The sequence below is a fragment of the Lactuca saligna genome, chromosome 7 (assembly GCF_052625555.1).
Source record: "Lactuca saligna cultivar CGN05327 chromosome 7, ASM5262555v1, whole genome shotgun sequence".
In the NCBI taxonomy this organism is placed as follows: Eukaryota; Viridiplantae; Streptophyta; class Magnoliopsida; order Asterales; family Asteraceae; genus Lactuca; species Lactuca saligna.
Window position 1 is genome coordinate 3,371,173 of NC_136423.1, and position 12,752 is coordinate 3,383,924.

The 12,752-nt window shown below is 32.3% G+C and overlaps 1 protein-coding gene across 1 annotated transcript; it reads right to left on the minus strand.

The window, feature by feature from the left end:
• Positions 1–271: 271 nt before the first annotated feature.
• Positions 272–9,526, minus strand: SEC10 (exocyst complex component sec10). The gene is made up of 25 exons (XM_078964154.1): positions 9,334–9,526; positions 8,261–8,335; positions 7,890–8,150; positions 7,719–7,793; positions 5,774–5,875; positions 5,621–5,671; positions 5,429–5,534; positions 5,199–5,318; positions 5,021–5,112; positions 4,785–4,950; positions 4,627–4,703; positions 4,425–4,523; positions 4,236–4,326; positions 3,070–3,155; positions 2,808–2,981; positions 2,621–2,674; positions 2,398–2,526; positions 2,222–2,314; positions 1,803–1,949; positions 1,595–1,692; positions 1,420–1,504; positions 1,263–1,321; positions 1,088–1,186; positions 897–980; positions 272–491 (listed from the first exon to the last, which is right to left on the minus strand). Exons 2-25 carry the CDS (start codon positions 8,333–8,335, stop codon positions 416–418), a joined length of 2,499 nt encoding a protein of 832 aa, XP_078820280.1. The 5' UTR covers positions 9,334–9,526; the 3' UTR covers positions 272–415.
• Between the last annotated feature and the right edge of the window lie 3,226 nt (positions 9,527–12,752).

Consider the following 12,752-nt stretch of genomic DNA (forward strand, 5'->3'; position numbering starts at 1 on the left):
TTTTTCTTGAATGTGCAAAAGCCAAAAGGTTTAAATACCCTCCTCCTTGTCCATATCATCAAAAATAGCCCTACAAACTTGGTCTTAAGTCTTAACCCGTTTGTGGTTTCCGAGAAAATAACATGTTTCATCGACTTTCGGATTATTAAAAATAAAAGGGAAAAAAAAACACGTTTTCTCTGAATTTAATACATAATTGCAACTTGAAAGTGTTATGTAAAAAAATAATGTAAGATTTATAGAAATAATACACACACAGACAGCAAAGAGGTAAACAAAAGGATGTCTGTCTGGAACCAATTTTACCATATACAAGTAGTTGTGCAAAACTCCAATAATAATAAACATATAATATAAATCACAAGAGTTAAATTTGAAAATGCATTGTATACTAATAAAATCTACAACAACTAGATTAAGAGGTTGGCCAAAGGGAGCTGAGTTTGGCTGCAAGTTTTGCACTTTTATAGTCCTCTCTAAGCTGAATGAACCTGAACAATTAATTAAAGAACTTAACAACAATGTAAATGCCAGAAATAGCAATTTATAACATTGTCCTGATAATCATAAAGTTTAAAAGTACAACGCTATATTTGGGTTGATTTTTCAAAGAATGTCCTAATAATAGTTTTAAAAAATAACAAAATGTTAAAAATTCCACCTTGTATGCATAGCAAGTTTAGAAAATGTTGCATGCATACATATTTGTAACTTGTTAGGATGTCTTTCTTCCAGTTTCTTGGTTTTGTCTTCATATAAATTTTTGCACTGTATAATCATAATTCCTATTTCACAATTTATGGCATTTCTAAAAGAGAAATTATCCTCTTGAATTTAATATAGAGTCGATTGCAGCTTACTTTTATGTAATTAGATTAAGAAATACAATACGTTACCTTTGAGCATCTTTAAGTATGCTTGGTGTGCCTTCAAACAGACTCGATAAGCTTTCAGGAGCAACGATGAAGACATTTGCCATGCTTTGAGATTTAAAAATATATATATACATGTATATGAGTAATAGACAATCACAGTAAGTAAAGAAGGTATGATACATATTATTCAATAAAATAAGGCAACAACTTACATGCTTAGTGATTCGAATTTTTCATCAACTGTAGGAGCATTGAAGCTTCGTACAAAATCCCCATATTCAGTGATGTCACGTTTCAGCCTTAGTCCTCCACTACAGACACCACAACGTAACAAAAAGTCAAATCAAGATAAAAATATCAGGATGAAGAAGAAGAAGAAGAAGTTACCTGGGATTGAAAGTGTACTTCTGCCAGTGATTACTTAGGCCTTTGTGCAAGCGGTTCCCCTGTTTTGAAAAAAGTTCATCTTAAATCTTAATACATTATACATGACAGGTAAAATTAAATTATAGGAAATGTGTATGTGTATGTGTATGTGGCGTACCAATTCAGTTAAGAAAGCTTGCTTGTTAAGACCTTCTAGTGCAGTGAATGCTGCTTCAAGCACACGAGAGAGGTATGCCACAACTCTGAAAAAAAAAAAAAAAAAAAAAAAAAAAAAAAGCTGATGATTTTGTAGATAATAATATCAAGGAATTGCAAATTCAAACACAGTCAACCTTATGCATGCATTTGTAGGCCGATGATCGGGAACAATGCCATCATCTGGTGATTTATAATCGGTTGCTTTTTGTTCGGCTGAAAGCAATCGTTCCACCTATTTGATTTTAAAATATATATATATATATATATATCAATTTTAAAAGATTATATTTTTATGGAAAATATAAATATATAATTAACAGAAATTCAGTTTCAAGAACAAACCTCGGCCATAACTGTCTCGATGCACTGTTGGAGGCCTTTATAGGCAGCACCCTCTGCACTGGACATAGCTGTTGCCATTTCTTCACAAGATGCAGCATGTGCACCATCCACAGGTAACAGAAGCCTTGAAATTGAGTTAGCAAAGTACTGAAAAAAACCATACACTTTCCAATCAAACAACCATTCACACTCTTCATATATCATATATATTTATAATAAATGGCTAAATGAAGGAAATAGCAATGGGCTTTTATCTGTTTATGTATTACCGCATCCTACTTTCATTTCTTTTTATTACATCATTGTACTTGTAAAAAAAATTATTTGTATTTGAATGACATTGCCAGTGGGTGGATTTTTGGTGTAATAGGAAGAAATGAAATTATGATGCTATATATAAGAAACACAAAGCAACATACTTGTTGAACAATAGCCACACTGCTTCCACAACGCTGTACAGCAACCATGAAAGATCTAAAACTGCTTTCACCAGCAGCAGCAGCAGCTTCTGCCTACATCATAATTCATGACTCTCATCTCCTTTCAAATACTTTTTTTTTAAATAAAAAATTTATGAATATTGAAAAAGGCTTACAGCAGAAGCAGCAGCAGCAGCCACTCTACGACTAACACTGGTGCCTAACACAAACCTCTCCCTCAAAGCTGCAGCCTCTGTGAGGCCGTCTCTGGCTCTTTCAAGCCCTTCTGTTGTATACTGACTCACCTGCACCACAAAAAACAAATTAATTCATAATTACATTATATGCATATGAGGATGGGAAGGTATGGTATGGAAGTAGATAAAATCTGCAACTTACTTGGTCTAGAAGGCAAGTGAAGACGGTTTTCACATTGGTTGCAAGATTACCAGGCTGTACACAGACAATTGAGTAAAGGGAATGTAAGATTCATATATATATATATATATATATATATATATATATATATATATATATATATATATATACATATATAAAATAAAATTTGTTTTTGTTTTACTTTTACCTGAGGTGAAAACAAAGTGCATCTGGAGATTGCTTCTTCGTTCCAGCGCACAAACTCTGTGACAACTGTGACAGATATTTGCTGGTGGGAAGATGATATTGAAGCGCCTTTTGAACGTCCAATTGACCCAGTTGACTCTCCCGATAGCTGGCTTTCAGAAAGCAGTTCCTCCATCTGTATGGGATATAATCCATCAAGGTATAGCAGGAGAGAGATAGAAAGGAAACGAGTGCGTCTTGTAAGAAAAAAAAAAAAAAAAAACCTTTGATTTGTAGAGTTGCCTTAAGGAAGCTTGCTCGTATTCAATGTACATATCTTTGTGATCAATGAATAGAGATTCTGTTAGGCCTGTACCAATGACAAAATGTATATCAGGACAATTAAAGTAACCATATGACTTTTATTAGAAATGTCAGGGCTGTCTTGTTCTATCTAGCTTTTAACATATTCTATCAATGTGACTCTAAAATCTAAATCATTAAATGATCTGCCTCCTATATTATATAAATACCCAAAAGCTATAAGTCCAAACATACAAAACATGTGGCAAAACAAATTACATGCCACACAAAAACATCAGGAAGCTACTGAAGATTATAACAGCTTGTCCATTGTTCAAGGTAACCATAAAGGTGTACATCGATCTGACCTAGACCTAGAAGTAGGACTTCTGAAAGCATATTATTATCAAGTATAAAGGCGGAGGAGGTTTTAGGCTGAAAGATCAACACTTTTTTTTTTTTCTCTTGGTGTGTGTTTGTGCCTGGAAAGAGACTGAGAACTAGAAGATGATACCAGTGAAGTTGTGAAGATATCTTTCAAGAAAGTTTGGATTCAAATCTTGAAGCAAGGAACAACAGGTGAAATTATAATTTTAGTGAGATGAGTGAAATTGGCCAACAAGTAAATTTGTTTTGTATGTTGATCTTAGTTTTGATTTTGTGGAAATTTGGCTTGCTCATGTCCATTGCTTTTGAGTTCCAAGTGTTGAGTAGAAATCTACAGAAAGTGAGTCTTAACTCTTAAGCAAATAAATGATCAGTTGTTTACCGACTTTTTATAGCTTGTCGAGTCGAAAACAAGTGTAATGAGAATTTTATCTGGTTTAGTATTAGCCTAAGAAGACCTCATATTGATATAGAGGCTTAGTAGGCTTTTGGCTGTTGGAAATAAAGTGGTGATGTTTCAGTTGATTATTTGAAATTTGGTAGCTTAATAATCAAGTATGCTAAGTGATGTATTGCAAAGGTTCATGTATTTTACTTCTATTCTGTGTGTTGCTTTCATATTCATATAGCATATTAACATGTGTGGTGAAGAATATTTTCCAATTGGACAAAAATAGGTATTTGACACAATATGTTGACTATAGAAAACTAACTTTAATCCTCAAGTCATTGCAATATCATCTAAAAGGATTGTTTGTACCTTCAATATCCAAGTCACCACATCCCACACTGCGTAGATCTTTGGCAAGTTCCTGTGTCTTCTCATATCCCACTGCCAACATCCTCAGGTACTAAAACAGAACCACAAAACCCAAATTCATATATATTTACATCTAAACCCAACAAACAGACAAGATATCCATTTGCACAAACAAGTCATGCAACTTACTAGCAAAAGACCACCTTCTCCCATCGGAGGTGGATGCACTAAAGATGGTTTCACCAACAGTTTCTCCAACAGTTTAGGAACCCGGTCTTCCATTACTCGCTACATCAAGTAAGTAAGTAAGTAAGTAAGTAAGTAAGTGTGTGTCACAAAAGTAACAAAATTCATAAATATGTGGTTTCTTTCTTTCTTTTTTTGCAAATACCTGTACCAAAATTGACATGACATCATTTGGAGAAGGAAATACAGCCGTGATGGTAGCTGCTTCTTTTCGGACAGTATCTGGAAGCCAAGTATATTTTAAATATTATAGAGAAAAAACGGTTTGAGAATGTTAATTAAAAAATTCCATCATATTCATACCGATTATCTCTTTGTACAAAGAGGAGAGTGCACGAGCAACATTACTGGGACTAGGTAGGGAATCCTGGTCACCGAGAACCAATCGTGTGTCTGCATTCATCACCTCCACATCAAACATAGGCCTTAAACCCACATAATGTTGCATCGCACTGGTGCCTCTGTTAAACTGTATATCAAAAAATCACAGAGTAAGCCAAAACTACTTTCTTTTTATCATTTTAATTGTATATAAGTACCTGAGATAGGATTTTTGCACATTCTGCCATGGTTGACAATTCTCTTTTCTGAGATGCAGTATCAAACCTAGACAGCAATCTGTTCTCCAGTTCTGTACAAACATTCACCATGGTAAATTAAAAAAAGTATAAACCTATACATCCAGAAGTGAAAAAAACTGAATGTTAATGTAGCTACCATTGCAGTATTCTTGAAGGTTGCCAACAGCAACCTCCAGTCCTCTACTAGCAGTTGCATTTCCTGGAACAGATTGCATAGTCACACCCTGTCTGCCAATATCTTCCTCTGCAAATGAACCTGAAATATCGACAATAAAAGTGCACTTCAAAAGATATATTTAGATCCAAATAAATCAAAATGATATTTACAAGTTAGCCGGTTTTTGAAAGAAAAAAAAATGTACTTACGTAATTTTTGCGCAATCGAAGCAGCCTCAGCAACACGGCTGTCATCAGAGAATAGAGGAGAAAGTTCCATCAGATCCCCTGGGCTACTGTTGAATTCCATTAGGTACTGCATAACAGAATCAACACTGGTGTTAGTTTACTTGCAAGAACAAAGAAAACATATGAGAGTTGTATTGCATCCAGTTAAAGTACCTTTATGAGCTCCATAGTTTGGCTGGCAGTTTCTCTCTGGGAATCTGCACTCTGGAATTGAAGAACACAAGGGTTTAAATTTAAAAAGACCATAACAACTACAAAACCAGCTTTTTAATAAAACAATATGATTGGAGAGAATTTAAATTTCACCTGTAAATGATCCCCAATCTTAGCAGCAGTCTGCCCAACACTAGAAATACGTGAATCCAATCTTGCAAAGCTATCAAACAGCCCATCCACACCTTTCTCCAGCTGAAAACAGGAACTAATTAAAATCTTACTAATTTAGATGAATCAAAAGGTTCAAACAAACTAGCATTAATTCAAAACTTTCATGTGTATGAAAATAAAGATGAGAATACAATTGAAATTTCAGGTTGCATGGGTTCAATTATTAACATTTGTTAAATATACTAGTAAAATGATCTCCAGGCTGTAAGCAGATCTATAGAGAAACATGATCTGCATGTGGAGCATGTTTTAGAAATGGATTAATGTATGTCGAATAGTAACCAAGTTTCATGGTTGTTCCACCTAGGTAACTCAAGATTTTTTTGAGGAGGTTTTACCATTAAGTTCCATTCACGTAAAAAAAAAGGTAAAATCTGACTTATTTACCTGTTTGACTATTGACTTGACTATGATGTGATGTGACACCATATTCAAAAAAATAAATCATTAAATAATAACTAACTTTCAGTTTTGTTTCACATCTAGGTACCTCAATTTTTTTTTTTAAATTTAAGTATTTAACCTCTAAAGTTTTAGTTTTGTTCCATTGTGAAATTATGTACCATTTATATAGATCAATAAAATTGAAGTTTAACATATAAGATGAGGAAAATTACCCTAAATCCATACATGCGACCAAAAGCCCCCAACTTTATGGAAATGTTGTATACAAAAATATGCCAATGTGCTATACAAAATGAGGTTTTGATGTGATAGTGATACACAAAAAAGATAGCCTTACATCCCATACAATGGTCTTGTACTCTTGTTCATCCATGTACGTTTATATCCGTTCATTGAAAATCGTTTGGATAAAGATGGTGATATATAAACTTTATTTTTTTAATTACTAATGGATTTTTAGATGTTTCTTTTGTACGGTTTGCATATAATGCTTTTAATTACATATGGTTCTTCATTTGGATGTCTATGTTAGTTTATGTCTGTTCGTTTATGTTCATATAACATCTTCACAAACGAACATGAACGAACCAAATAGAGAAACTTTTAAACGAACAAACACAAACAATGGCTTGTTATAAAATCAAGTCAATATAAGACAATATAATTATACGACATCATCAAATTGTTTATTATAAATTGAGATTTTTTATCAAATGAAATAAAAAATAGCCAATTTTTGGAGATGATGATTTTGATGAAATCAAGTCGATATCTATATATTAAGGTAATGGTTGTACTATTGTTCCGTTCTAAGAATTCGTTGGGCTCCAAACTTAAAAAAATGTGAATCTTAATGTCAATTGAATTTGTTTAAGACCCACTATTACAAAAACTGATTCAGTTCTAAATTCAGTGTCAAAAAAATCATGCAGTTTTAATACTTTTTTGTTAAAACTATTAGTATTGTTTTAGATAGTTGTCTTTATTAGAAATAGTGACATAAATAAACTTATGTGGGTTTTGATTAGAAATATGTGGCATTAGAAAAAGAAGAAACTATTTCAAATATGGTTTACTGGAACTACATGTAGAAGGTGAAGTTGGTTTACAAATTTCATAGGGATCAGGAATGGAACAACAAAATTATGAACTGAAGTTTCAGATAAATGGAACAAAACCAAAACTTGAGTGGTAAAACCTCTTCAAATAAAGTCCAAGGTACCTGGGTGGAACAAAGTTGAAACTCTGATACAATTTAGTGACATTGACCCTTTTAAAAAACAAATCCAACCTAAAAAGTTCCAGAAATTTGTTAAGGCCAATCTATTGATGAAAATGTCAACTTCCAGATTATTAATCTGTAATACAACCTTGTCTGGTCACTCAAAGGTACCTTTGAACTTATGAGAAGAACATAAATACTGAAATAAACATTGAGAAAATGAGATTAATGATTTACCTCACCAAGCGTCTTCCTATGTTTAGAGTCTTGTGCAGAAACATCTTTTTTGAGATTAAATAGTTTTCCATCAACCTTTAACAAACATACAAAAATGTGTTGAGGAGATTAAATTGCTTAGTGCATAGATGCAAAACAAAATAAAAATAATGTTATGCAATCAATATATACCTGTTTCCGAATTTCGACTAACTGCGAACAGGAATTCTTGAACATTGACAATAAAGCATCTACTTCTGGAAATAAAGGAGTCAATTGCCCTTGACCTTGACCTTGACCTTGACCTTGACCTTGACCTGACCTTCCATTAGGCAAAGCATCATTCCCATTAATATTACCATTTGCTTCTAATGAGTCAGCATCTTCTTCTTGGAAAGATGGCAGAAGCTCATTTACTAAGTTTCCAAATAAAGCATCGAAAGAGAAGTCGCCCTTCACAAAACAAATAGGATAAGATAGCAATGGCATTGAGTATAAAAAACTGTAATACATGCACCGATTAGATACCATACACACAAAAACATAAGATTGTGAAGCTTTACCTTGAAGTCTTCTATGTCTAAAACAAGTGGTTGTGATATTTTGTTACTTTTTGTTCCATCTCTAATCTCTTTCATCTGAAAGAAAGAAACATGCATAAACCCTATAGCCTTTTGTAAATTTATAATGATGAACTTTATATTGATGTCATGTCACAATTAGAATATAAGATAACGTTTTAACCACATCATCCTAGATAATCGTAAAATCCCATTCTAGTAAACAAATTCAGTAACTTCCAAGATTGTATGAATCCATATCTTGAAGCTACAATTTAAAATGAGATAATCACCGAATTATAAAGTTTAAGTTTCTCAAATCATTGGTCATGAAGCTATGTCTTCATTTCATATTAAAACTGACAGAATTGTTATTAGCTGGTATTGATCGCACATACTGGAATGGGATGACAGGAAAAGTTAAACTGGGCCTAATTGAAAAGCTGTACCCAGATCATCCTAAATAATCGTAAGATCCCATTCTAGTGAACAAACTTCGGATAATTTGAATATTGTTAAATCCATTTCTCAAAACTGAAAGCAAATAACAAAACTCTCACCCAATTCCACCTGAATTTCAATCATAATTCATAAAGTTACCGGTTCACATATTAGCAGATCTCGATGGTCATAGAGCTACTTCCATTTCAGACTTAAACACATTAGACCCGTTATTGACTAGTATAAAGAAAAATCACTAGTGAACACACTCGCCGGGCATTACCTAAGAATTTAAATTGAACCTAATTGCAATATTTAACCAGATCATACTAAATAATCGTAAAATTCCATACTACTGCAGAAATTTCAGTAAGCCTCGAAATTGTAAAATCAATATCTTAAAACTGAAATTCACTAACATAACTATCACCCAGTTCCACCTCAATTTCCATTTTTGAAGTCGCCATTTCAAATATTAGTAGATCTCTCTGGGCATGAAGCTATTTCTCCAATTTAAATTCAAACCAGATAGAATCATAGAAAAACCCTAGCAAAATCTTACAATATGATTGAATTATTAACATCGAATGAGGGGGTTAATGGTTCGATAAAGAGATTGGTTATAAACAATAAACCTCGTTGGAGATCAAGTTAAGCACAGACTCCTACTTTGATCTTCCTGAAAGAAATCCTTCTTCTTCGTGTTCTTAAGTTGAAATATTAGATCGAGCGGGTGCAGAAAATAGATTGAAGAACAGTAGACGGAGCCTGACCGCGAAGACTACAATGAAGAAAGCGGTAGGCGTAATGACCTTATTGCCCTCTCGACCTGCGGTGACAGCCGTGGATACTTGGTTTAAAGTTATAAAAAGACAAAATTATAAAAATTGTCAAGTGGTTTGTTAAAAGTTAGAAAATCAGACTTTATTAATTTTTTTTAACAAATATGATCCCTTCGATTTTCAAAACTTACATTAACATTACTGTTCATCTGTTAGTGTAAGAGTATTTTGATATTTTCGAGTAGAAAGAACTAAATTTATGACTATAGTTAAACCATATGGACCATTTATGTAATTTTTTCCATATTTTATGTTTATAAGTTTGTAGCTTTTCTACCTCTTTACTTATTAGAATATCTATTTAAACTCTTCATTTTCAACTTTAAAAAATATTACTTTAACCCTTATATTTTCTAAAATTTTGTGTTTAACCACATATAATATATAATTTATTTTTATTAATAACTTTCATTCGTTAACCTAATAAAACTATTTTTATGTATTTATTTTTATATATTTGTCGGTATAGTTTAAGGTAGTCAACATTTCGACTTTAATTATAACTTTCTTTCATTAATTTAAAAATATATATATACATGGTTTTTTATAAACTTTTCTGTTTAAATTCGAGTTTGTCTACGTTTCGATTAGTTTTTTTTTTATTTTATGTACTTTTTTTACATATGAGACGGGTCACATATAATAACTTTCGTTTGTAAATTTTAAAAAATGTATTATATCCGAGTTTGTCTACGTTTCTACGTATTTTTTTGTACATTTTTTGCTTAATTTTATATACATTCGTATCTATCATTCCGGTTACATATAATAACTTTCGTTCGTTAACTTAAAAAATGTATTATATTCGAGTTTGTCTATGTTTCGACGTAACTTTTTTCACATTTTTTACGTATTAGTATTGATTCGAGTTCGTCTACATTTCGACGCAATTTTTTTTATGTTTCATGCTTATTTTTATGTACGTGTTTTTTTCATTCGTGTTTCTTTACGTCGAAACGTAACTTCAATCAATACAATTGTCAAAATTCAATTAATTACGTTTTTATCTATTACATGTGAACAAACTCATACGTATGAACATACATAAAATAAACATCAACACGTACAAATAGAAAATTAAATCGAAACATTAAAAAATAAAGAAAAAAACTCAAATTTATATCGACACGTTCATAAAAATAAGTAAATAAGATTTTTTTAATTTAACGAACGAAAACTTAAATAATCAAATACGTATAATATGTGATCCGGGTCATGCATATGAAACGTACACAAAATTAAGCTCGAAAACGATAAAAAAATACGTTTCGTGAAACATGGACAAGTTCGATGATAATATATTTTTAACAAATAAAAGTTATTATATGTAACACAAATGATATGTAGAAACATACGTAAAACTAAACACAAAAATGTAAATAAATAAATAAATAAAATTAATTTGAAACATAGACAAACTCGAATATAATACGCTTTTTAAAATTAACAGACCAAAGTTATTATGTGTGATCCGTCTCATACGTAAAAAAACATAAATAACGTTAAACACACACACACACACAAATTATGTCGAAACGTAGATAAACTTGAATTTAAACCGAAAAGTTTATAAAAAAACATGTCATTTTTAAAAAAATAATAATAATAATGAAAGAAAACTTTAAATTAAAATCGAAGCGTTAATCACCTTAAATTATACTAACAAATATATAAAAATAAATATGTATAGATAGTTTTTTAGGTTAAAGAATGAAAGTTAATAAAAACTAAATTATATATAATACGGGTTAAACACAGAAATTTAGAAAATAGAGGTGTCAAAGTAACATTTTTCAAAGTTAAAAGTGAAGGGTTCAAAGTGATTTTGTAAAAAATAGAAGGGTGGAAAAGTCACAAACTGTAACACCCGTGATGTGAGGTAATGATAATTATGCAATTTCTTTGTAATTGTTGGACTATGAGATTGATGTTGGATTATTGAGTTGGGCCCATAGTTAGTGGGTTGTTATATATTTGGGTTGTTTGAAGACGTACGTTGGGTGTAAGATTGGCGTACACGGGGCGTAGTGGCAACATTGGATGCCGGGGGTTGATACGCGTACGCGCAAGCATAGTCAAAACCCTAATTTTTAGGGTTTAAGACATATAAATACCTCATTATATCCCAAACCCTAGCCTCCTTACCAACCATATTGATTTAGAAACCCTAGAAACCTAACCTTCTCCATCTTTGTGTGATTTTGACCTTGTGAAGTCCATTTAAGTGGCTTGAAGCTTGGAACGAGAAAGGAGAAGTTGGTGAAGAAGAACTTGAGTAACTTGAGCTCAATGATCTAAGATATCATCATCATCTAGTACTCATTTGAGGTAAAAAGCTCCCAACTTGCCTCATGTATACTTAGATTTGTGGTAAAGGTGTTTTGGACCTTTTTTTATCCCAATAATGGATTTTTATCGTCCAAAATATGTCTCTAGTATTAGGGTTGCCACCCTTAGTGCTATATGAGTCCCAAGAACAGAAAAGTTTCCATCTTGGAGGTCTTATTGTGGCCATGCATGAGTTTTAGTCGTTTCCATGGAATAATTGGGTTGATTGTTTGATTGTTTAAACATAATAATTATATTATTGTGGGTTGAAAACTCTATGTACTCACCAGGTTTCCCAACCTGACCCACTCAGTTTATTTATATCACAGGTGTTGATATGAAGTCACATTACACTGAGAGATTTAAAGAGATGTAGATCACTAGTGTAAATAAATGTAAGTTCTATTTATGCTTATGTTTCTGTATTAACGATGACATCCCAAACGTTTTGAAACGAATAAATATGTTTCTTCGAAAATGTTTTAATAACGTATTTATCATGTTTTTCTATGAACAAATTCTGCAACATTTTTATTAAAAGAAGAACTCTGATTTTTATAAAGCATAAACAAAATCGGTCTTTTCTGGCCGTAAAAATGGGGATGTCACAATTAGAGAGAGAGGGGAGGGAGCTAGAAATCGGCTAGGGTTCTTCCAAAGGCAAGAGTACCGATTTCATCAACCCCTTGGGTCTATTTATACTTGTAAGGCTCCTAGAGTTTCACCTTTAAACCCTAATTGGATAACTTAGGACCTAAGCAATCCAATACCCTAGTGATAAGCCTTGGACGATTTCAAGGTCTATCCAAAGCCCTCAAAACCGTCCCCCTTTAACCTTAAGGGATCATAGCCCAAAGTACAACTATCATACACTTGACAGTTTA